The sequence below is a fragment of the Notamacropus eugenii genome, chromosome 3 (assembly GCF_028372415.1).
Source record: "Notamacropus eugenii isolate mMacEug1 chromosome 3, mMacEug1.pri_v2, whole genome shotgun sequence".
NCBI classification, from domain to species: domain Eukaryota; kingdom Metazoa; phylum Chordata; class Mammalia; order Diprotodontia; family Macropodidae; genus Notamacropus; species Notamacropus eugenii.
The window spans coordinates 383,733,071-383,760,040 of record NC_092874.1 but is presented as its reverse complement, the minus strand read 5'-3'; the positions used below and the strand labels follow the sequence as shown (position 1 = coordinate 383,760,040).

Here is a 26,970-nt window from a genome sequence, read left to right as displayed (position 1 = left end):
CCTTGGTAGGTTATAAAAACCATAGAAAGGTTCCATCCAACTCTCTCTCTCTTCTCTCTTGGGGGTAAGGTAGAGAATCTCATCCCCTTGCTGAAAGTCCAAGGGAAAGCTAACAGAGATCCAAAGTTATGAATGATCTCAAAAAAGAGAGACAGCCTTTTTACAGGTGACTAAGGATGGGGGGCAGGGAGCAGTGCCTTCTAATTCTGTGGCCAATCATTTTTTATTCAACTCCCACACCCCCAAGGAATCAATCAGGATTTACTTTGTTACAATTATCTTTTAGCAGGTCCACGTACAAGACCCCAGAGAAAGGGATCAAAGAGCATGCCTTGCTCAATGGGAATTGTCTCAGTCTACCCCACTTAGACTCTTCGGAATTTCCTTCAGAGAGAGTTTGTGAACCACACAAGAAAATCAGTTGAATTGCTTTATGGCAAAAACCAATTTCTTTGTCTTGATCCTCTATCTATCTTATCTCCCAGACCTTGCTTTGAACAGTTTTTCAGTTGTCTTTAAAAATCCAATCCAACCTCACAGGACAAATGAATTGTCACTGCTGATACCATTCATAAGCTCCAAAGATACTAAATTTACATCTGGAAAGGAATTAAGGCTCAAGTTGAACCTTCTTGTTTTACAAGAGGAAACTGAAACCCAGAAAGGTTAAGTTATTTACCCAAAGTAGCACTGGTAGTCAAGAACGCAGGTCCTCTGATTCCCAACACAGCAGAGAATATGTTATAGGTTCTAAAGGCCACTCCCAAACATCACTCCTAAATGTGTTCTGAGCCATAACAGAGTCATTAAAATAAGTATTGCCTCTCGAGGGAACATCTTTGAAAGCCATATCCCTCATTTGGATGCATAAATTCTATTGTATTTTTTTTTGGGAGAAAAAAAAAAGATCATATTTCCTTATACCTAGGCTTTATAAATAGTCTCAGTCTCAGATATTTTCCTAATCTTTGATGAAGGGCAGAAAAAACCCAGAAGAATCCTTGGTGGGGATTGGGGCATAGAAGAAAATTGTCTTGGAAAGGGGAGGATTACCCAAGGCATTCTCTACTTATTGTTTTACTGAGAGCTGGCCCAGGCCACATCCACTTGCTATAGGCCAGCCCCTGCAGGAATGAGTTTGAGGAAGGTGGGACTGGGAAGTATATAATGAAAGGAAAATGGATTACTAATATAATCATTCTTTTTGTTTACTTCCCTTCTTCTGATGGATCTCTAGTTCCTGGAGAACCTCCGAGTTGTATATCAGTGACACCTCATACCACTTCTTCTGTCCTGGTCCAATGGCAGGTAAGGTACACTAGCACTGTCATGTTTCAGAAAAGCAGTCAACCTCCATTCCTCCTTCCCTCCTTTTTCCTCCTTCCTTCTTTCTTCCCTCCCTGTCTCCTTCCTCCCTTTCTTCCTTCCTGGTACCAGTTTGGGAGAGCTGGTTCAGGTATGAAAGAATTCCCTTAGACTATTTTCTCTTAGCCATTCATTGGGAGCTTTATTACGTGAAACACACAGCCCTAAGACTTAGCAAGGAACTGAACAAAGGCCATGATATAGGAAAAAACCCAGACTTACCTAGACAGAAGGCTATACAGCCTGTAGGATGATGGTGTAACTTTAGGGTTTCTTATGCGGGCTGGAGATTTAGGGACGGGATAAGCACAAACAAGGTGAGGAAAGTGGTTGCTTGCAAGATAAAGAAAAATTGTCATGACATAGAATGAGGAAGATGAATGACAGGATAGGAAACACAGGATAAGGGAGATAAAAGCAATTCTTTTGGTACAAGTTGAATGGTGTTTCAAGATAAGGGAGAAAGGGCATCAGGACACCCTCAAATTACAGGATGGGCCACAGGATGAGCCTCAAATCCCCTCAGGGAGCCTGGGAAAGTGACCCTTAGCATTAACCCTCAGGGCACCATTTGTATCCACATTACTTCCTCCCTCCCTCCCTTCTTTCGTTGTTTCCTTCCTTCCTTCCATTTATTGAGAGCTGGGTGTGGTAGCGCATGCCTATAGTCCCTGTGCTGCCTAGACTGAGACTGGTGAACCACTTGAGTTCAGATCAGAGCTATGGTAGGGTTAAAGCTGAGCCTCTAGGAGCAGAGAGCCACTGGCACACTTAAGGAGAGGTAAACTGGTCTATGTTGGAAAACCAGAGCAGGTTAAAACTTCTCTGTCCATCAATATTGGCCTCTCGCCCATAGGGCGACCAGCCTGGTTGACAAAGGGAGACCCGGTTTCAAAAAAATCCAAATGTTTATTCAGTACCTACTATGTATATGCACTGTACTGTGCTAAATACCGTGCAGGAGAGATAAAAGTTTGGGACACAATCCCCAGATGTGGAGCTTCATTTTCTAGATCGGAGGCTCATAACAGGTTCATTGCAATTAGTGTAGAAGAAGAAATAAAATAGGGACACAGAAAAACTCTTATCCAACCAGGTGTATGGTAATTGCCATTTGTTTGGTATCCACAAAGCACAACTTCTGAGCAGTGAAAGATGCTTACCACCAGTTGGCCTTGGTAAGGGAGGCCTTCATGAATGAAACACCAGTTGAGCTGTACTATGAAAGGTGGGTAGGATTTTGGTTGGGGGAAGAACAAGAAGAATTGGCACAAACAAAAGTAGAGACAGGAAGGATCAAGGCATATTCAGGGAGTAGTATAAGTATATGTAGTGAAGGGTTTGGCTATAGGAGATTTTCTAATACCACCTCAATTTCCAATCTGAACGTAAGAAGCAATAGTGAAGCCATGCATGAAAAACATGGACCCTTTCCCTTCAGCCTCCTACCTGTTTTCATTTTGCATTCTGATGATTGAAATATATTTTTGATCTCTTCCATGCCACATTACCACATTTTACAAGATATGTGAATCAGGAAGGAATTTACAGGAACCCTGCAGATAGCAATCTGGTGTTTTTACAGCACCTACCATCTAAAAATCTCCATGCTCCTAGCTGGAGTTCTTAACATCTTCTGGATCAGAGGCCCTCAGCAGGTTAATCATAACCAGCTGGTCGATAATGGAATTCGATATGTTAAATCAGTAAGTTCCTAACTCAAACTGCCATTTCAAGAGGGGCCCCAGGCATGCTCACTTTACTTCCAGCTCAACTCACTGTCTGGTTTATACTGTCCCTGTCCATATAAGGGTAATCCCCCACCTTTCCAGCTCTTCTTTATGTGATTTCTTTATTAAAATGTAAACTCTTTGAGGGCAGAGATTGTCTTGTTAGCTTTTACTTTCTACTCCCAGTGTATAGCCTGGTGCCTGCCACCTAAGTCTGTAAAAAGTTCTCTCTCTCTCTCATTCTCTCTCTCTCTCCCTCTCCCAACCATCCCCTTCTTCCATAATCCTCCAGATATTTCCATTAAATCGTCATGTGAATGGAAGTCACTGTTTTGTCCCAGAATCTCAGTGTTTCAGAAAAATATTCTTACCCACAAAAAGGACTGGAGATCCCCATACTATATTAGATTATCCTCTATAACAGTGACCTCCTCCAGGGTTTTCTTCAGGGTTGTACTGAGGAGCCCTGCATGTTATCAACATGTTATTTCTGTATTATCTGAGTACATTCTGCAGCCTATTCTCAGGCAGTTTTCAAGTAAGGGTGCAATTATTGTAGCCTCCCTCTTAGTTTTTCTTACACAGTCCTAATAATCTATTAATTGTCATTTTCCAGACTCCATACCCTGGAAGAATATATAGAGGGTATTTGCCATACAGAGAAGGGAAACACCCAAAGCCAGTAGTCTTTTATTGTTTGTTTGTTTGCAGGAGGTAGTAGTTCAGCTAACATTCAGCAGTGCCTCCTGGATGCAAAGCAATTTAAACAAGACATAGCCCCTTGCCTTCATGGACCTTATAATATAGGGGGATTTTTTTTAAACTAGCTGCAATTTCATTGGAATGAATAAACTTCATCTGCCACATGAAACTGACAGTCCTAGAGAGTTGCCTGAAACACTGAGGTGTTGTGTGGCTTGACCAGGGTCACCCAGCCAGTAGGTGCCTGTATCAGTAAGCACCCTGACATACACAGGGGAACTTGCTATCACAGGTTCTTAGATCTGCATTTATAAAAGGAAGGCAATTTTTGAGGGGTCAACAATCACTTTAATTAGTTCAAACAAATGCTTCCAGACACGCCTTTTTGTCTTTTACATTTCCATAGCTACCAAGCCTCCTATCTATTCAACAGAGAAAAAAAAGAGAAATAAGAACCAACAGAGAGGGCTCTACTGCCTGAATCAGAGCAATATTGCTATACCCTTTGTATACGTCCCTGGATCAAGAGAGCCTTTACATTTGAGCAGTTGGGGGTCTGAACCTACAGTCATTCAGAGTCTCAACCAGGTAATCACAAGATCCTTCTCATAAATGAGCCCCCAAAGTAAAATACCAACTGCCCAGTATATATAATGAAGACTTAGGTCCTGATGGGCTCAGAGTCAGGAGGCATGAAACCTACATGACTCAGCACATCTGTGAACTATCAGGGTTCAAAGGGGATTAAACCTTCAAGTGCTCACAATTTAACCTGAGCCTAGAAAACAACTCCAAACAAATAAATCCCACTTCCCTTGCTGTTACAGTGCCAAAGCCAACTCGATGCCTCTCCATAAAGGGAGATGATGACTCACACATAGGCAACTTTAACAAAATGTATTAGAAAGATGTAAAATGAAATGCTATATGAGGAAGAAGAGAAAAATCAGAAGGTAATATACTGATTAGGGAGATCAAGGAAGGCTCCTTGGAGGAGACGGTATTTAAGTCCTAACTCAGCATTAAAAAGTGGATAGGCTGGTCGTGAAGCAAGAGCAAATGCCAACAGATAGCCAGCCCAACTGGTGCATTATGGGTAGCCACAGAATGTTAGAAAGCCCAGAGTCAAGGTTCTAGCGTCCTGGGTGAGTCCTTTCTGGGAGATTTGTGGAAGGTCATGGATGGGGTCACATAGAAAAAGAAGGTGTGGAGTGGTTGAGCTCTCTGCCATTAGAGGAAAGACATCAATGAAATCATATATTGATTGAAGTGTTAAAGCATGAATGGATAGGTAGGCACAAGTCATTTCAGACACAGAAAACTGCATAAGCAAAGGCATGGGGTGGGAAAATACATGGAGTGTTCGGGAAAAAAAAAGAGGACAAGGAAAGGGAGTAATATGAGATGACTAGAAAGGTAGGGTAGCAATAGGTTGTGGAGCCTTGAATGCCAAGAAAGTATCTGAATTTTATTTCAAGGCATCAGACTGAAATTGTGAACTCAAAAGAAGGAGAAATTTTAAGGAGGGAAATTTAATAAATATCCTGGCCAGTAGAACCATATATCAGATTATTCTTTGTTAACCCCTATACAAAAGCAGTAGTCCTCAAAATTGGAGCACTAGTCCTCAAAATTATAAAACAGTATAATTACCATATTACTATTCTCTCTCCTAACCTTCAAACGTGCATCTTCAACTGCCCATTAAACATCTCAAACTGGATGTTCCCTACATATCTGAAATGCTATATATCTAAAACTAGACTTGTTCTCTGCCTCCTCCCTTCCCAAAGCTCCCCATTTCTGAAATCCACTATTGTTGTTAAGGGCACCATCATGCTCCACATCACCCAGGCTTACAACCCAGGCGTTATCCTCACTCTCTCACCCCACATATTTAATCCATTGCCATGCCTTGTTGGTTTTTCCTTCAGAATATCTCTTATATTCATCCCCTTCTCTCGTCTGACATTGCCACCACCATGGGACAGGTCCTTACAACCACACATGTTGACTTTTTTCCACAGTCTGCCAGTTGGTCTTCCTGCCACAAGTCTCTCCCCAGTTCAGTGTCAAATTGATCTTTCTCAAGCTTAGATCTGACCATGTCACCCCAATGAATTCCAGTGACTCTCTATTGCTCAAGGGTCAAATATGAAATCCTCTGTTTGACATTCAAAGCTGTTCACAGCCTGGATGCCTCCTACCTTACCAGTCTTCTTTAACTTACTCCATTCTGTGTATTCTGTGATACAGTGGCACTGGCTTCCTGGCTATTTCTCACTTAAGATACTCCATCTCTTGGCTCCAGTCATTTTCACTGGCTGTTCCACACACTTAAAATATTTCCTCTCCTCATCTTCACCTCCTGGCTTCCTTCAAGTCCCAGATAAAATAACTGTCTTCTATAAGAAGCCTTTCCTGATGCCCTTCAAAGCTACTGGCTTCCCTCTGTTGACTATCTCCCATGTATCCTGTATATTTCTTGTTTGTACATAGTTGTTTGCATGTTTTTCCTCTAATTAGACTATGAGCTGTTTGAGGTCACGAACTGTCTCTTGTCTTTCTTGGTTTCCCCAGCATTTAGCCCAACATCTGGCACGTAGAAAATATTTAAAAAATGCTTATTGACTGACTGACTTATAAACAAAAGAATGAAGAAATCCACCATATACAGCATCCTGCTTTTCCTTCCTCTGTCAGAACAGTAAAGTCCGGGAACAATGAAATGGAATAAAGAACAGAAAGAAGGGTATTGTGGGATCACAGCTTTTCAGCTGGAAGCTCCCTCAGAAAATATCTAGACCAAGCCCCTCACGGATGTCATATACAAGCATTTTTTTTATATACACAAGAGTCTCTTCCTAGCTAGGAAGTTAAATTATCCTAAACAAGCAACAGTCAAATGAAGGGGTAGTCATGTTCAAACAGAATAAATGCTATGAGCCACTCTCAACTACATGTTGAACAAACCCATGAAGTGGTGAGTGATCTTGCTGGAGGAACTGGCATACGTGTCCATCATCTGTCCCCCTTTAGATCAGAGCAGAGAGAATTAATTGTAAGAACGAAAGAAACAGGAGGTGGTAAATATGATGTATTATAGAAATAAATGCTTGTCAACTGCTTGGAAATTCATGTATAATTAAAAATAAAAGTAATTTACTAAACTGGAGTGAAAAGAACAAAGAAAATATGTTTAAATATAGATTTGCATTCAAAATGGAATACTTCAAGAGTAAACTTCTTAAGTAGTTTGTTTAAAAATGCAAGTACAGTCTGTAATTTAAATGATGCTGACCCATTTAAATATGGCCCCTCTAGTAACCCGATGGTTTTAAGTCTTAATGGTGCTATAATCATTTCTTTCTTCTATTTGAAATCCCATTATAGACAGTAGCACCATTATATTCAAGCTGAGTATATCCCCACAATTGCTACTAATATTTTCAAATTGATCACAACATTTAATCCAACTGTTCTTTAGCTTCTGATGGATCCTACAAGCTGTCACTCACACAGCCATTTCCCACATGGAAAAGGAGATTTTTCTGAATAGCCTTTGTCTGTTCTTTGGCTAAATAGAAAATCTTGATCTACCAGCAATGTCCTTACAAAAGGAAAAGTCATCTTATCTCACCATTAGACACTTCTTTCAGAAGAACAGTACAATTTCTTGCCCAGGGAAAGGTATTGAGGCCTATTAATAACATTTCTTCAAAAGTCCAAAAGAAAAGGGAATTAAAATTATAGGAATATAAATTAAATATATAAGTAAAATAAATATAACAAACAAATAAATATAAACTAGAAGCTAGTAATAACTGAGAATATACTATGAACCATGAGATGAGATTTGGTATTATATAATATAATGTAAACATAATCTAGAAACTAGAGGCTTGTTGTTGAATAGATATGTGAAACTGATGAAGCTCCTAACATAGTACCCTTAGGTAAACTAATTCCTCAACACCTATCTATGGTGGAGCCCAGTGTCTCATTCAGTGCCTTTCCCTCCACTTCTGGCCTCTCTGCTTTCCCAAAGGAACTATCTATGACTTAGACCTTTTTTCCCAGATACTGCCAGAATCCTAACTTGAATAAATTCACCAATGCATCTATGATTACACTGATTGGTGCTCCAGATCACAGTCCATCCATACCTTCTTTTCTTAACCAGCTCTTGTCTGTGTCCTCCCATAAATCATCCCCAGAGAAGATTCCCAACATGTTCAAGGTGTTTCCATAGATCCTTTAACATTCTAGAGCTACCAATGGACCCAGGATTCTTCATCTAATAATCCTGTCTCTGATTACTTGCCTCCTTTTCTAATTATACATTGCTTGGCTGATATCTTTTATGCCCCATTTTATGGCTACTATTGCCCTTTGGGTCAGCTGTAATCCTAATTCTTTGGATATTGTGGTGACCCATGATTTGTAGTTATAAAGCATCATCACAAGGACATTTGTATAAAAAGATTTTTTTTGGTGCTTTAGAATCATTGAAAATGCTGCCCCCTTTCCTAAGTCATTCAACTAACAGGCATTTATTAAACACCTACTATTAAGCACCTAGCTTTGTGCTAGGCACTGAAAAAATAAATGTTGCTGCTCTCAAGGAGTTTACATTCTCTATGAGAGAAAATGGGTACATACATAAGTATAGTGTACACATGCAAAAGAGCAGAACTTATAGAAAATCAATGTAATATAAAAGCAACGTAGCTGTATTATGAGGCTCTGAGTACATTCTAACCTCTTTGGTTCTGGGTCTGGGCCATTGTCTCTAGTACCTGTCCAAGGCATACATAAACGCCTTGGACTGTCCATTCGAATTCTTATTGTAGTCTGGATGACAGGCATTCTTCATCCATTTGTTTGTGGATTGTGATTGTTGCTTCCCACTGTGCAAAGTTAGGCTGATTTTTTTTAAGTATTTTTTTAAGATTTTTTTGAGGAGGTTTTGGAGAATTTGAGGATTTAATATAATTAGCACAGTGTTATCAACAAATAGGAGCATCTGGAAGATTTCTTCATTTGTAGAGAATCTCTTTCATTTGGATTCTGCCTAGAACATTCTGCATGACATAGGATTATTTAGTGAGCCTACTTCCCCTTGTTTTATGTTTGACATTGATAGAGGATCACTGAACAATGGTTTCATCTTTCATGAAATATTATATGATCCAAACTTCTGAAGGCAGCAGGCAGTTTAGAATAGTAAAATGAGTCCTAGGCTAAGAAAGAAATCCAAGCTGTGGTCTCAGTTCTGTCATGTGGTCTTATATAACTTGCTTAATCTCTCTGAGACTTGGCTACCACATTTGTAAAATGTGAGGATTGGATTTCTCAAAGGTTTCTTCCAGTAATATTGTAAGATTCTCAGGGTAAAAAGCCTACAGGATCCCCCTCCTCCCCCCCAAAAAAGAATATTTAATCATGGAATTTCAGGAACATGACAGATGAGAGGTTTCAAAACATACTCCATTCAATTCAATTCAATTCAGTAAGTATCATTAATTGCCTGCTATGCTCGTTACTGGGGATAAAATTGTTGAATGAAACAGTCCTTATTCTTAAGGAACTTTAAGCCTAGTGAGTAATAAAAATATACACAAAGAACTTGAAGTTAGAATATGATTGAATTCTCTGACAAGAGATCTGTAAATCACTTGGCATCCCTGAGGACTGCTGCTGTGAATGATTTCAAGGGTCTAATCACATAGTATGATGAACTCTCTGTTTATTTGGCAACAGACTAAACATTGTTCGATAAAGTAAAGCATAATATTCATCCGACATCCTTAACCAAAACATATCATCTAATACATATATCTCATAACAGTAGTAACATCCTTAGTCAATATCAAGTATTCAAGTGAAGTCCTTTTTCAAAATGCCACACCATGTACCCCTAGGTCACTGTAAGAGCAGTCTTCTTAATCAATATTAAGTGTCCAAGTAAAGTCCTCTTTCATACTAACTTGAGATTGACTTCCAAGTCCCATGGCTTTTGCTGTGTGGGCTGACGACTCTTGACTCTTGCCTGGATTTACATGTAGGCAGCTCTCTGCTCCTGCTCCATGTCTCAGCTCATGGGGACTGCTCTACTCCACAGCTTCTGCCTCTGAGAAAATAAACCTCCGCAGGGCAACAATAATACTAATACACACCCCCAGCACCATTATCTCAGTTCACTCACAAAGACAAAAAGACAGGACTTCTGTCTGAGAAATCAGCACAGATCAATAACGGGCCTCCTCCTGGCTCTCAGAAACCTTCCTCTCCACTCCTAGAGCTCTCCTCTCAGCTCTCTTCTCAACACTGGACTGCCCTTTCAACACTGGCTCTCTTCACCTGTGCTTCTCTCCATTCTGGCTCTCTTTATATACAGTTCTACTCAGCATCTGGTTGACTAGAGCCCACCTGTATCTGATTGGTTAGAGCCCACTTGCACATGTCTGATTGGTTGAAACTCTCTCTAAAATATATACAAATATACATATATATATATACATATATATATATATATATATATATATATAGTTTCTAGTCAAAGATTGATTTATTCAAAGGCAAGACTCAATCAGAGGCACTTGATTGTCTAAAACAAAACAGCAAAAGATTCTACTTTGCTTACCATTACAAGATCATAGAGTCTTGAAAGATTTGATGAAGAAGTGATCACTTCAATACGACAAGGCCGGGAAATGTTTCATGGAAGAATTGACATTTCACTTGCTTTGAAATAAGATATCAGAATTTCAGTAGGTATCAGTATTGGGGAAGTCACTCTGGATTCACTGAAATATGAAGGGGAGAAGTTTAAAATAAGGCAGTAGGTTGGAACCATATTATGGAGAGCCTTGAAGGCCAGATTAAGAATTTTTTTTTTATTATCTTTTGTACATAATGGGAAACCACTGAAGGTTTTATACCAAGTAGGTGTCAGTCATTATGTAACCTATAGAACAACAAGAAAATTAGATTAGTCATAACATGAATGGTAGACTGCAAAGAAGAAAGCATGGTGGCAAGGAGACCCATTAGGTGGCTATTGCCAAAGTCCAGGTTAGGGATAATGAGGATTTGAACTAGAAAGGTGGAACTAGGAGTGGAAAATAGGGTACAAATGAAAGAGAGAATGTGAAAACAGAATCAACAGAACTAGTCATCTCATTATATGTAGAGGTAAAGGTGAAAAAGAAACAAATGAGACTTTAAGGTTGAAAGTTGAGGTGACTGAAAAAGTGATGTTGCATTTGGCAAAAATATGGAAGTTGATATACGCAGCAGAATTGTTTTGTGAGGGAGATAATTACAAAATTTAAGCACTGAAAGGGATATCAGAGTACATTAAGTCCAAGGCATATGTGATCCCAAATACCTTTAACTCCCACAACTGATCATCCAGTGTCCCACTGACAACTCAAATCCACTTTGGGACAAGTCTCATTAATCGGAAGATATTCTTATACTGCCCCTTCACAACTTGTACTCATTGCTCTTTCTGCTACCTCCTGGATCAATCAACAATCATTTATTAAGTACCTACTATCTAAGTAATGGAACTACCAAGGAAAAGTGAAATATTCCTTTTTCTCATGGATTTTACATCCTATTAGGAGAGGTAACATGTACATATATAAGCACGTGCAAAATAAATACAGGATCATTTAAAGAGGGAGGGCATGGGCAGTGAGGAATGAAGGAAAGGCTTCACGTAGAAGGATGCTTCAGCTAAGTCTTAAAGGAAGAGAGGGATTCTGTGAGGTAGAGTTTGGGAGGGAGTGCATCACAGTCATGGGAAACAGCAAGTGCAAAGGTAGAAAGATGAGACAGGGATGGGTATATGTAAGGAACATGAAGAGGGCCAATTTGGCTGAGTGAAACGTGTGTGAAGAGGAGTAAGTATGGGGAGGCCAGAAATGATGAGAGTTAGGTTGTGAAGGGCTTCATGTGGCATGCAGGAGAGCTTGTGTATTATTCTACAGGTAATTGGAAGCCTCTAGTGTTTATTGATAAGGGAATGATATTATCAGATCCCTTCTTTATGAAAATCACCCTGACAACTGTGTGAAGGATGTGTTCGAAAGAAGAGTGGGCTGAGGCAAAGAGGCCTATTAGAAAACAATTTTACTAGTCCAGACAAGAGATTATGAAGGGCTAACTGAAGGTGAGGTCTGCGTCATTTTTCATCAGTTGGAAATGGCTGAACAAACTCTTATATTTTACTATAATGGAATATTATTGTGCATTAAGAAGTTCCAAACATGACAAATTCAGAGAAACATGGGAAACTTTATGTAAACTGATTCAGAGTAAACAGAACCAGAGGAGGTCTACAGAGTGTCCCAGTGTAATAATAAAAATAGGTGAATAGTGTAATTATAATACCTTATTTTTTTTAGTGCTTTAAGATTGTACAGTACTTTACAAATGTCATCTTATTGTATTCTCACAAGAATCCTGGGAGGTAGGTGCTATTATTCTTCACATTTTACAGATAAGGAAACTAAGGCAGAGATTATGTGACTTTCCTGGGTGTATCAGTATTCAGTTAGTTCAGGGAGTCAGCACTCTGAATTTCAAAGAAAATACAGAGATATCAAAAGTCAACAGACATGGCTTCCTCTGTCTGAATTCAACAGACAATTGGGGGTCCAACTGCCTGACCATAGTTACCAGAGAAGGAAGCACGTCATCTGAGTTCTCAAAGCTGAGGGGCTCTTTTAGCGGCTTCCCAGAGTCCTTGTCTACTCAAACAAACACTTCCAATCAGTAAGCCCCAAAGTAATCAACAGACATGGCTTCCTCTGCCAGACCATAATTCTTCAGCAGACAGGTACAGCTGTCTGATCAGTTACCAGAGAGGGAAGTACCAATATCTGGGTTCTAAAAGCCAGGGGGCTTCTTAGTGGCTTCCCAAAGTCCTCATCTAGCACTCAAACCTTCTTACCAAAAACTAAGCCACAAAGTAAAACCTTACCCTCAGAGTATTTATACCTTTTTTTTAGAGCTAGAGGGCATCCAAACCCTTGAGAACCAGAGCCTCATTAACAAAAGCTATGGGTGTTGTACAGATCTTCCCTAATCAAACTCCCTTAATGGGCCCTCCCATTAATGGGTGGGGAAGATCTTTAATCACATTAATAGTCCAAATACATATACTGTTTCTAGTTAAAGAAACTCTTGTTTCTGTGCTTTACTCCTAGTAAAAACTCTTGATTGATAAAGGCAAAATTCAATCAGGTACTTGATTATATTAAAACAAAAACAGCAAAAGATCCTATTTTGATTGCCATGGCATTGGGTCAAGCAGATAGTAAATGTCTGAAACTAGATCTGAACTCAGATCTTATCTGCTACAACACCTAGCTCCCTGTTTTAAGTATATTGTTTTAAGCTTTAGTAGCTTAAAACTGTTCCAAGACTTTTGGGACATCTTGTAAATGCAATGACTGTAAGAGAATAAATGAAAAAAATACTACAAGTAAGCCTCTCTCTGACTAATTACAATAACCAGTCTTGATCTTGGAGAACAGGTAACAAGCCACATATCTCTTTCAGCAGAGAGGGAGGATACTACCAGGGCAGAAGGTTGCATACATCTTGTTGTTATTGTTGAATTATGTATATGTGTTGTACTGAAGTTTCTGTCAAAAATCACATTGAATAGATGAGACAGAAATGCATCAACCAAGAACAAAGAAAATAAAACAGGAACAGTCCCTTTACCTTTCTGACAACAACCACACCGGACTGCACTTTATTGAAGTGACTATGTCCAAACCCTTATGAAAAGTAAAACTAGAATAACCATGAATTAGATTTATTTCAATGATCGCTCTAATTATCATTAAGCATCATAAAGTACCCTCTGAAAAACCTGACCCAATACTGGACACATACTAGGTGGTTAATAAGTAATTATTACTTTAAATGATTAGGAAACAATCAAGAACTTTAAAAAAAACAACCATGTTCATTTATCTTGATTTCTGAATTGCCCAAATGTGTCCATCTGCTAAAATATTGTAAATTAAAAATGTCAGGGCTTCCAGTAAATGTATATTAGGATATGCTGGTTGGATTAAAGAGTTGAGTTATATCAAACCAAATATAAAGATTTTTTTCTGTGCTTTTGAGAAACAAGAGGGAAAACCAATCTACCTATGCAATGTAATTAGAAATTGATAGCTGAATTTGTAGTCAGAAAGACCTGAATAGAAATGTAACCTCAGACGCAGAGTAGCTGTGTGACCCTGGCCAAGTGACTTAAACTGTTTGCCACAGGTTATTCAATCATAAACAGAATAATCGTAGCACCTATCTACCCAAGGTTGCAAAAAGCACATAGCACAGTGTCTGGCACACAGTAGGCACTATATAAAAGTTTATTCTTTTCCCCTCCTTCGTTGTATGTTTGTTGCATGTTTGATGTGACTGCTGTATCACTTGCTTACGCTTAACTATTTGTTATTTTTGTTGCTTGTTGGTGATGAGGAGGGCTTTTCATTTGGACAGGGATGGAATGACCATGATGTAAAAACAAATGGTATCAATCAATTTTACTTTAACTTTAATTTGCCTTTAAATGGAATGCTCAGAACTGAACACAGTTCTCCATATGGAGCTTGACTTGGGCAGAGTATAGTGGGATTATTTTCACCATTCTGAATACAATGCTTCTCTTAATGTAGTCTAGAATATATAGCATTAGCCTTAATGGCACAGTAATGACTCATATTGAGTTTGGAGTCCACTAAAAATTATAGATCTTTTCTTCATGAACTAGCCACACCCTAATCTTATAAAGTTGATTTTTTTTAAATTCAAGCATAGAACTTTACAGTTTATACCTATTGTCATATTTTTTTTCTAACTCAATAAAGGTCATTGCTCTAGAATGTCAAGATAATCTTGGCTCTTGATATTGTCATCTGTTGTGTGAGCCATCACTCCCAATTCTGTGTAATCTACAAATTTGAAAGGCATACTATCTTTGGTTTCATCCAAGCCATTGATTAAAATGTTGAATAGAGCAAGACCAAGGAAAGCTTCCTAGGGGGCATACCCTCTAAACACTTCTCTCAATATAGACATAAGTCCTTTTGTGGCTTTTTTTTTTTGATTTGGTCATTCAAGGAATGTACAAGGCACTATACAGTATATCTACTTATCTAATATTATAGCCCATTCCACATCTCTATCTTTTTCATAAGAATAGAATGATTTTGTTAAATGCTTTGCTGAATTCTGAGTATAGTAGGTCTGTAGCATTCCACTGGTCTATAAGTTTGGTTACTCTGTGTGAAAAGTAAATGAGGCTAATAAAATATTACCTGTTTTTGGTAAAGTCATGCTGATTTTGACTGATCGGTGCTTCGTCCTCTTAATAACGAGTTCCAGAATTTTGCCAGAAATAGAAATCAAGCTCACTGGTTTATAATGTGCATATTCCACCCTTTTCAGTCCTTTTTGTTTTTTTCTCCAGTCCTGTAGCACTTTCTCATTTTCCAAGATCTCTCCAAGTTCACTGACACTGAGTTAGTAATATCCTTTGCCAGTTCCATCAGTACCCTAATATTTAGTTTCTCCAAGTCTGGTACTGTGGACTCACTGAACACAGCCTGATGATGTCTTGCCATCTCTCCATTTGTCTTGTGTTTCCCCTGCCAGCTAAGCAGTTTGGCTATGTTCCTCCATGTTCAAAACCTTTCTCTAAGAAGAGTAAACAGAAGCAAAGTAAGAGTTGAGTAGATTCATTTATCAGTGAATTCCACATCAAACAGCTGCCCCTTTTCCTCCTCACTGGACTAATTTCTGCTTCTGTCATCAGAATTTCATTCTTGAGAGCCTCCCATCCTTCTTAGGCCAACTTCACTTACAGAATAATGAGCCACTGGCTCCTACATATCCTTTCTCTGAACCATTTGAAGTCCACCCTTCCCTCAAAAAATCTTGAGTGCAGGTCAGACTGTTCCTAGCTTTCCTTTTCCTCATAATAAATTCTATAATTAACTTCAAAGTTCCTATTGTTTCCACCTCATCGTCCAGTTACTGCTTTTAGTCTAAATTGGTTCCAGAAGAACAGTTCTCCTTGCTACTTTCTCTACCTACTGAAGGAAGAAATTATTCAGGAAAGTCACAAATTTATCAGCACTCTGTTTTTGGCAGAGAACTCCGGCAGATATCCATAGAGTTGAAGTCTCTTATCATTACAGGTTCAAGCTTCTGCAGCAGACTTAGAATCTATTTCCCAAGCTTCTCTCTAATTTTTCTTCTAAATGTTTTATAATGGACCCCTGAGACAATGTTACTTCCACTTTTCCTTCCATTGATCCTCATCCAAATGGTTATCTATCATGCTATCCCCTCCCTACCTTGGATTCATGAATTTCTTCATATGAGGTTAGATAGATAGATAGAGATATGTCTATCTCTATCTCTATTTAGTATGCAATGCTTCTCCTCTACTCTGTGTCTATTCTGTTCTTTGACTGTTATCTCCTTTTAGAGCCATTTTCTAGTTATAAATCCCATTCTACCAAATTGTAGTAATACCTATGAGGTAAAATTCTCCTGTATTAAGATTTCTAGTTAACTCAGTTTGTTAGCCATACTTTGGCAAATATATTTAGACATCTGAGTCCTTTACTGGCTCTCTGCTTCCATATTACTTGCCATGAATCCTTTCTTCTGCTAGACTATATTCAGTTGATGAGTCCAGGTTTGAGTGTGTTGAGTTTGTGTTCTTGGCCAGATGGAGTTGTCCATCAGGCAGTTGAAAATGGGGGACTGAACCTCAGGGAACAGGCTAGAGTTGGATATGTAAATCTAAAAGTTGTTTGCAGTTGGAGATAGCCATTTTTATAGAGTGTTAAGATGGAATCTAGTGTTGAAGGAGTTGAAAAATGAGGAGTTGAGGAGAAAGTAGAGGAAATAAAATGGCTACCTACTCACACAACTGACCTGCATGAAATTAAACTTAAGGTTTAGTCTCTCTTGGACTTAGTTCAGAAATAATTTATCAATGAAAGTAAGAAAAGACTTTGTTATGACACTGTTTCATCTTAAAGCCTAGGTGCCTTCCCCCTGACATTGTAGTGGGGTACAAGTATAATATCAGATATAAAACTACAGATCATCATTTTTGTATGCTGACTTTATATAAAAAAGTCTATACTAAAGTGTGTATTGTATGGGTTTTTCCAGATTTACTGATTATTTTTGTTTTCTGTGTTATACAGAGAAGTTGAAATTAACTATAAAAATTCATCCTGGATGAGAAATTTAAATTCATCAGTATTAAGCAGAAATGACCTGGACATATTTTAAAATTCTTCTTGGTTTGTATTTGTCCCTTGACCATAGGCTGGATTCTCTGTATTTTTCATTCTATACCATTTACTTTCTTGCTTCTCTGTCTTCGCTCATGGTGTTCCCTTGCCTACAAGCCTTCCTCATTCGTTTTTTACTGGCCTGAGACCTTCAAAGTCCAGCTTAAGACTCTTGTCTTCCATGAAGTTTTCCCCGACAGCCTTCATTGACCACTCCCTGCTACTAACCATTATTATCTATGCCACTGACTTGACACTTAGCATTTACTGCCTTGTAAGGCTAATTGCTTTTTTATTTTTTAGACCCTGTCTTTCCAATCATAGTATGAGTCCTTTGAAGATGAGTTCTGCGTCATATGCCTTTTCTTTCCCTCGGTGCTATGTATACTGTCCTGTACACAGGAGATGCTACAGATTTAAGGACAAGGAAAGAAAGAAAGGAAGAGTCAGAGGAGGAGGAAGAATAAGAAAATTAGGCAAATAGAACAAGTAGAGAAATGTAGAGTTTTCAAGTGAAACACAGACAACTGTTTGTCATCTCAGGGGACCTCAAAGGCCATTTAGTCTAACACCTACCTACATTTACTGTTACAAATACTTAGACTTTCAGCATATTCATATGTAAAAGAAAAACTACCAAATTTTTTCTTGGCTTATAATACTGAGGAGAGAGGGCCACACTCACTTGTTACTTTTATTAAAAAAAAAACCTGATCAAATAAGCCTATTACCTTTGTATAACAAAAGCAGTCATCTCAAATGTGAATCAAGAAAGCAGGTTTCAGTAGCTACATCAGCTTGCTCCAGAATGAATATCCATTCATTAAACGTAATTGAATATTCTGCAGTATGAAGAATGACAGAAAAACACAGGAGGACACATTTTGATTGTTCAGAATTCCAAAATAACTCCATACCATATTCAGCAAATGCTCAATTATCTGTACTAATTAAAATGTAATTTAAAGGATAGGTTTATGAAATCATGTGATGCACTACAAAATCATATTTAGATCGTTCTTATTAACTTGTGTTTTGGATTATCCATGCCCCTGCTTCAATCTACTAGCATAGAACATTGACAAATTCATAAAATTACAGAATCTTAGAGCAGGAGGAGAACTTGAAGTTCATCTAGGTCAACCTCCAGGGGAGAAACTTGAGGTTTCACAGGCTATGTACCTTGGCCAAGACCACAATTAATAGGAGATCAGACACAGAATACCAGTGTCCTGACTCCTAGACTAGTGCTCTTTTCATGGTACCATGCTCTCTATATTAATACTGTGCTATCTTTTAAAACATCAAAAAGATCTGCAGTTATTATCTACCCTCATTGATATAAATATTTAATAATTATTAGTCATTTGAAAAATGGAAAACAGGTTCAAGTGGTTTATCCAAGGATACATCACAGCCATTAGTCAAGCCAAATTAAGAAGCCCAGACTCTCTCATTCCCATTTCTAAGCAATCTTTGCTCAACTATATTAGAAATTCAAATATCTTTCTTTAGAGTCTCAATCCTAAAATGATACATAAGACCAATGTGATACAAGAGAAGAGAATACTCTCCAAGAAAACAGGGATTTGAGTTCTAGTTCTACCATTTATTATTTCTGTGACTTTATACAAGTATTTTAATTTCTCTGACCCTCAATTTCCCCAGTCTGTAACAGCTATACTTCCTTCCTTATACAGTTATTATAAGGATCAAATGAGATAATGTATGTAAAAGGTCTTTGTCTTCATAACATGTCACACAGATATGAACTATTGTTATTATTAACACCAGTTATAATGCTATTTTCATAGACTCACAGAATTGCAGAATTAGAAGGGACCTAGAAGGTTATCTAGACCCACTGCTATCCAAATCATGAATCCGATCGTCTACATGCTGACAATTGATCATCTATGCTACTCCTGAAAATTCCCACTAATGAAGAATTCACTGCCCCTCAAGGGCAGCGCATTTCATTTTTGGGTGATCTGATTGTTAGGGAGTTGTTCCTTATTTCCCAGAAACCTGTCTCCTTGTAAATTCCCTCAATCTGCTTTCTAAAGCCCAACAGAACAGTATATGTTCCTTTTCCACATGTCAACCCTTCAGACTCTTGAAGACTGCTAACCTGTACCCATAAGTCTTCTCTTTTCCAGGTTAAATACATTCTGTTCTTTCCAATAGAAAGAGAATTAACTCTTGAGTCAGTGGACCAGGATGAAAATTCCATTTCTCATGTTTACTCTCTGTTTAACCTTAGACAAGTCACTCAATTTTCCTGAGTCTTAGTAGTCTCACCTGTAAAATGAAAGTGCTATATTAGATCACATCTGAGGTGTTTTTCAGTTTTGGAACTGTGATCCAATGAGCCAGTCCTCATATAACATAGTTATGAGTCCTTTCACCATCCTGGTCGTTCTGTTTTGGACATACTACAGCTTGTTTATATCCTTTCTGTAATGTGATACCCAGAATGAGATGCAATAATCCTGATGGCATAGGACCAGCGTATCTCGGGACTATCACCTCCTCAATGTAGAAAATATACCTTTTGCTGCAATCTAAAATCAAATTAGCTTTTATGACTATTACTTTGTATGTTGAGTTATATAGAATTTACATTCTATTGAGACCTTCAGATCTTTTTCGCATGAACTACTTTTTATCTATGTCTCTCCCATTCTATACCTGTGTAGTTGATTTTCTGAATCTGAGTTTCAAACTTTCTATTTAACCTTATTAAATTTCATTGTGTTACCTTCAGCCAACCATTCTAAGCTATAAAGACATTTTTGTTTACTAATTCCATCATCCAAATTGTTAGTTAACCATCCCAGCTTTGTGTCATCCACAAACTTGATAGGCATGTCATCTACACTTTCATCTGGGGCAGCTAGGTGGCACAGTTTGTGGACAGAGACCCAGGCCTGAAGTCAGGAAGACCTGAGTTCAAATCTGGCCTCAAACATTTACTTCTTTGTGTGACTCTGGACAAGTCACTTAACCCTGTTTGCCTCAGTTTTTTTATCTTTAAAATGAGTTGGAGAAGGAAATAGCAAACCACTCCGCTATTTTTGCCAAGAAAACCCCAGATGGGGTCATGAAGAGTTGGACATGACAGAGAAGACTGAACAACAACATACTTTCACCTAAGTCACTGATATAAATGAGGAGCAGAATAAAGTCAAGGGCACTCAAGACCACCTGCTGCCCCCATAGCCACATCCTGACCTACGTTGAATCTGGGCATTCCACCAATTCCAAAGCCAGACAACTACACCATCACCTCAGTAACATCTCTCCTCTTTGTTCCCAAGCATAAAATGACCTATTATAATATAGGTATACTTTGTTTATGGCATTCCCTTTATCTCCCAGTTCAGTAAATGTGTCAGAAAATGAGGTTGGCCTGGCATGACTTCATTCTTGATGATCCCGTTCTGGCTCTCAGTGATCTCTATTTTCTTCTATTTGTATATAAACTGTCTCTTTAATAATGTAACTGAGAATTTTGTAATGCTCACCAGCCTACAGTTGTTTAAATCTCCCTCGTTAAAATCTATTCTTTTTGAAAACTGGAATATTTGCCCATCATCAGTTTCATCTATCTTTTCCTATTCTCTGTGCATTGTTAAAGATGTCTGATAGCAACTCAGTGAGCACAGCAACCAATTTTATTGGATTTGGTTGATCTAGGCCTGGAAACAATTTCATTGGGAGCATTAGGTGCCTTCTTACCATCTCTTCATTGATCTTGGGCTTCGGTTTTCTGTTAACCATTTTAATTCTGTGTTCCCTTGGTTGAAGATCAATCTTCTAGGGAAGGAAAACAGAAGCAAAATAGAAACTGAGTTGTCCTGTCTTCTTGTCTTCCATTATTGTCTCTTTTTGTCATCTCTCCTCACCTTATCCTGCAAATAGGAGTCCCATTCCCTGTTTGTTACGTGTTTCACAACAATGAAAATACCCACTTGAACAATGTTCAGTGAAATAATTCTGCCCTTTCATATTTCCTTTTCATGATAAAAATTGGTCAGCATACTTTCTTGCATTATGGACAGTGATGTTGCCTTGTAGCTAATTAAAAGCATACACAACCACAGACATAACCACAGTATCTGGGTTCTTTTTTGCATCATACCTATAAAGTCTGTTGGGGGCCTCCCAGAGTAGAAATATTCTGTAACACTACCATCACCGTCCTGATTCCTCTGGGATCCCCCTATGCCTTTGCACTAGGATTTGTGTAACATGAATTATCAGATTTTTTTTTTCCTGCTCTGATGTAGCAATAACAATTTATGCCCCCCAAAAGCATTTTAGTCCAAACATCTTGTAAAGTCTGTTTCTTTCTGTGGTGAAGTAAATCACTTCAGACAAATAAATAAATAAATAAAAAATATATATATAAAATCATTTCTTGGGTGCCTGAGTCTGTGTTGAAGCAATTCAGAGGGCTTCCTGAAGACTTTTTCTGCTGAGGCTGAAGTGCTACTGAGTAGTAGGTATGTAACCTGGAACAATACTGCCCCTCGGGTTAGATCCTAGCTGCTTTACTACCTAATTTCAAGTCCTTGATCTTCCCTATCTCCTTTTTCTTGCCCCTCCCTCTTCAAGTTAGGTCAGATACCAAGGAGTTGTTAATATAGTATAGGTTTACACATAGTTTTGGCAAGATTCTCACCCTACCTACCCACTCTGCCTCAGACCAGGGCAAAAATGTCTTCAGAGTCCAGAACAGAACATGGTTGGAGCCTTTATTAAGGAAAAGCAAATTATGATGAAGTAACACCAGCAATTAGTATGTGGGAAAACTCCCAAGAATTTGACAGCAAAAATATGTATGTTTTTGTTGCTCAGTTGTGTCCAACACTTTGGGATCCCATTTGTGATCTTGGCAAAGATATTGGATTAGTTTGGCATTTCCATCTGCAGCTTATTTTGCAGATGAGGCAATTGAGGCAAACTTGGTTAAGTGACTTGCCCAGGGTCACACAGCTAGTAAGCATCTGAGGGCAGATTTGAAGCTAGGTCTTCCTGATTCTAGGCTCAGTGCTCTATCCACTGCACTACCTAGCTGTCCCATGCATATTTTTCAGTTGTTTTCAATTTTTAACATTGATAAATGCGTGTGTGTGGTTTTTAAAAAAAATATGTTATTTCAGTGACCCACAAAAAAGTCAAACAGACTCATCTGTCAGGCCTACTGCTGCAGAGGTAAACAGCCTTATGTGCTAAAGGTCACTGATTTGGAGCCAGAGGACCTGAGTTGGAATCTAAGGTCTGGCACTTACTACTTGTCTGACCTTGTTTCTTCACATGTACAATGAAAATATTAAACTAGAACAATAGTGACAAACTCAGATAGACACAGGGACCACCAATCCATTGTAAAGTTCCCATTAGGCCACTTATTAACTTAGTTTTAAAATGTCACATTATCTCTGTATTTTCCTGTATTTTTATTCATGTTATTAAATATTTCCCAACTGTATCTTACTCTGGTTCCAGATGCAGTTTTTGGTGTTATGGGCTTTCCAGGCCTCTTCTGTAACCCCTCTGGACTAGAAAATCTTTTAAGATTGAACTCTAAACATGAATCCTATGATATATGCACATTCATAAGACTTCTAAATCAGAACCTCATGGACACTGAAAGTGTTACAGGAAGTAGAATGCATTGAATTCAATGGCCATTTGTCTGATCATGAAGCTGTTTCATTTCTGGTTCAATCCATTAATTTCACTTGGAGGACATTGGCATGGCTACTTGGCATTGCTACAGAGAGCTCACATAGCCCTAACTTTCCCCTAATTCTAAAGACCATGTAATTCCTCAAGCACATTGATTTTTTGAGGGGGAACCTGGAATTTCCTAAAGGTGTCTGGGTTCTACTCAAACCTCCAGAAGCTCCCTTAGCCTGACTGACATTTAAGGTCTACATAATCCAACCATGGTCTTTTTTCCGGCCTTTTCTCTCATTATTACTCTTTGTATGCCTCATGTTCCTGCCAAGACTGGTCTATTCACCACTTCCCAAACTTACCTCAGACTTTTCCATTTCCATTTACTTTGCACGCTTACATATTCATTTCTACCATTTGGAATTCTTCTCATTCCACCTCATGAAGCATTCCCCATCACCTACGCTGAAAGTGGCCTCTTTATAATCTCTGCAAACCCAAGTCTAAGGTTCTAGCCACTGTATCACACTGCCTGCAGAAACATAAGGTGCTAATTTCACGGTATGAACAAAAAGTACAAAAGAGAGAAAGGTGAGCTCACTGTGAGCTCCAGAGCCATAAACTCTGATTTAGTGGAAATAGTGTTGGATTTGGAATTTTGCAAAGGCCCTTGGTCTAATGAAAACCTCTGCTTTCTCCATCATCCTGGGCAAGGATACAAACTTCTGTGGTTTCAGTTTTCTTATTTGTAAAAATGAAGAGGTTTGACCAGATGACCTACCAAGGCCCTTCTAAACCCTTTCTTTGTAGAAGTTGAATATTATGAAGAAAATCTTCAATATTGCTTAAATTTGAGAGTCCCAAGTCACTTCTACAATTTTCCCCCTTTCATTAGTTCTGTGTTGTGTCACTGATACATTTGCCTTATTTTTACTTACATTACAATTATTTGTATTCAAATCTTATCTCCTCAGCAATTAATCCCAAAGGGCAGACTCATTGTTCTTAGTGCTTTGTACATTGCTGATGTTCAATAAATACTCTCCATTGTATCCTACTGCCTTCAAAAACATAACAGGTGGGGCGGAGCCAAGATGGCGGAGTAGAAAGACGCAAATACACATAGCTCCGAACCCACAACCCATACAACATCGGTATAAAGTAACTCACGGCGAATTCTGGAGCAGTGAGGCCACAGAACAGTGAAGAGAAGGAGATTTCTGTTCCAGAGGGACCTGCAAACCTCTCGCAAAAGGTGTTGCGCTGTAGACGCGGAGCCTAGCCCAGCCCAGACCTGCTGCGGCCGCGGCACCAAGAGGAAAAGACCCAAGCAGGCTTCAGGGACGGGATCTCCAGCGGCCGCACAAATCCCTCCACCCACAGGTGACGGGGGTCGGTGAGAGAGTCTCTTTGGTGGGTCGAGAGGGGAGTGGGGTGCCCCCATGGCTCGGGCCCCCTTGGGAGGCAGAGGCTGAGGGGCAGCGGCAGACCGGGGCTCCCCGGGCAGGCAGGAGCCTGTATCCATTGTTGAAGGTCTGTGCATAAACCCCCTGAGGGAACTGAGGCTGAGAGGAGGCCCTGCCCCAACCTGAGCACCTGAACTTAATCTCACACTGAATAGCAGCCCTGCCCCCGCCAAAAGCCCTAAGGCTGGAAGCAGCATTTGAATCTCTGACCCCAAAAGCTGGCTGGGAGGATCAGGAGGCAAGGTGGGTGTGAGGAGAATATTCAGAGGTCAGGTCACTGGCTGGGAAAATGCCCAGAAAAGGGAAAAAAAATAAGACTATAGAAGGTTACTTTCTAAGTGAACAGGCATTTCCTCCTTGCCTTTCTGATGAGGAATAACAATGCTTACCATCAGGCAAAGACACAGAAGGCAAGGCCTCTGTGTCCCAGCCCACCCAATGGGCTCAGGCCATGGAAGAGCTCAAAAAGAATTTTGAAAATCAAGTTAGAGAGGTGGAGGAAAAGCTGGGAAGAGAAATGAGAGACATGAAGTCAAAGTATGAACAACAAATCAGCACCCTGCTAAAGGAGACCCAAAAAAATGTTGAAGAAAATAACACCTTGAAAAATAGGCTAACTCAATTGGCAAAAGAGGTTCAAGAAGCCAATGAGGAGAAGAATGCTTTCAAAAGCAGAATTAGCCAGATGGAAAAGGAGATCCAAAAGTTCACTGAAGAAAATAGTTCTTTCAAAATTAGAATGGAACAGATGGAGGCTAAGGACTTTGTGAGAAAGCAAGATATCACAGCACCAAACCAAAAGAATGGAAAAATGGAAGATAATGTGAAATATCTCATGGGAAAAACAACTGACCTGGAAAATAGATCCAGGAGAGACAATTTAAAAATTATGGGACTACCTGAAAGCCATGATCAAAACAAGAGCCTAGACATCATCTTTCATGAAGTTATCAAGGAAAACTGCCCTGAGATTCTAGAACCAGAGGGCAAAATAAATATTCAAGGAATCCACAGAACACCGCCTGAAAGAGATCCAAAAAGAGAAACTCCTAGGAACATTGTGGCCAAATTCCAGAATTCCCAGGTGAAGGAGAAAATATTGCAAGCAGCTAGAAAGAAACAATTCAAGTATTGTGGAATTACAATCAGGATAACACAAGATCTAGCAGCCTCTACATTAAGGGATCGAAGGGCATGGAATAGGATATTCGAGAAGTCAAATGAACTAGGACTAAAACCAAGAATCACCTACCCAGCAAAACTGAGTATAATACTTCAGGGGAAAAATTGGTCTTTCAATGAAATAGAGGATTTTCAAGCATTCTTGATGAAAAGACCAGAGCTGAAAAGAAAATCTGACTTTCAAACACAAGAATGAAGAGAAGCATGAAAAGGTGAACAGCAAAGAGAAGTCATAAGGGACTTACTAAAGTTGAACTGTTTACGTTCCTACGTGGAAAGACAATATTTGTAACTCTTGAAACTTTTCAGTATCTGGGTACTGGGTGGGATTACACACACACACATGCACACACGCACACACACATAGAGACAGAGTGCACAGAGTGAATTGAAGAGGATGGGATCATATCTTAAAAAAAAATGAAATCAAGCAGTGAGAGAGAAATATATTGGGAGGAGAAAGGGAGAAATGGAATGGGGCAAATTATCTCTCATAAAAGAGGCAAGAAAAAGACTCATTAGTGGAGGGATAAAGAGGGGAGGTGAGAGAAAAACAGGAAGTCTACTCTCATCACATTCCACTAAAGGAAGGAATAAAATGCACACTCATTTTGGTATGAAAACCTATCTTACAATACAGGAAAGTGGGGGATAAGGGGATGAGCAGGGTGGGGGGGATGATGGAAGGGAGGGAATGGGGAGGAGGGAGCAATTTGAGGTCGACACTCATGGGGAGGGACAGGATCAAAAGAGAATAGAAGTAATGGGGGACAGGATAGGATGGAGGAAATATAGTTAGTCTTATACAACACAACTATTATGGAAGTCATTTGCAAAACTACACAGATTTGGCCTATATTGCTTGCCTTCCAAAGGGAAGGGGTGGTGAGGGAGGGAGGAAGAGAAGTTGGAACTCAAAGTGTTAGGATCAACTGTCGAGTAATGTTCTTGCCACTAGGAAATAAGAAATACAGGTAAAGGGGTATAGAAAGCTATCTGGCCCTACAGGACAAAAGAGAAGACGGAGACAAGGGCAGAGAGAAATGATAGAAGAGAGAGCAGATTGGTCATAGGGGCAATTAGAATGCTTGGTGTTTGGGGGGGGAGGGGATAAAAGGGGAGAAAATTTGTAACCCAAAATTTTGTGAAAATGAATGTTAAAAGTTAAATAAATAAATTTAATAAAAAAAAAAAACAAAAACAAAAACATAGCAGGTTAATTTCATGGTATGAACAAAAAATACAGAAGAGAGAAAGGTGAGCTCACTATGAGCTGGGCTAAGTAGGAGAGAGTTCATGAAAATAGTGGGACTTGAGGTAGACCATAAAGGATGGGAAAGCAGGGAGTAGGAGTAAGCCCAATATGTGGTGAAGGAAGGTAGCAGACTGCTTAAAGATATTCTCCAAAAGACTTTCCAGTTCCAGCACCCATATAAACAGAAAAAGACTTCATTGTTTTTTGAGTTCCTCGATCTCCAGCATGTAGTA

The 26,970-nt window shown here is 39.1% G+C and overlaps 1 protein-coding gene across 3 annotated transcripts in view; it reads left to right on the top strand.

Moving 5' to 3' along the window:
- Positions 1–26,970, top strand: part of SDK1 (sidekick cell adhesion molecule 1) — a 1,143,865-nt gene that overhangs the window by 1,000,144 nt on the left and 116,751 nt on the right. For all 3 annotated transcript variants that reach the window (XM_072597683.1, XM_072597681.1, XM_072597682.1), the window contains exon 33: positions 1,238–1,308. In XM_072597683.1, the coding sequence (XP_072453784.1) occupies positions 1,238–1,308 (71 nt within the window). The remainder of the gene's footprint in view (positions 1–1,237; positions 1,309–26,970) is intronic.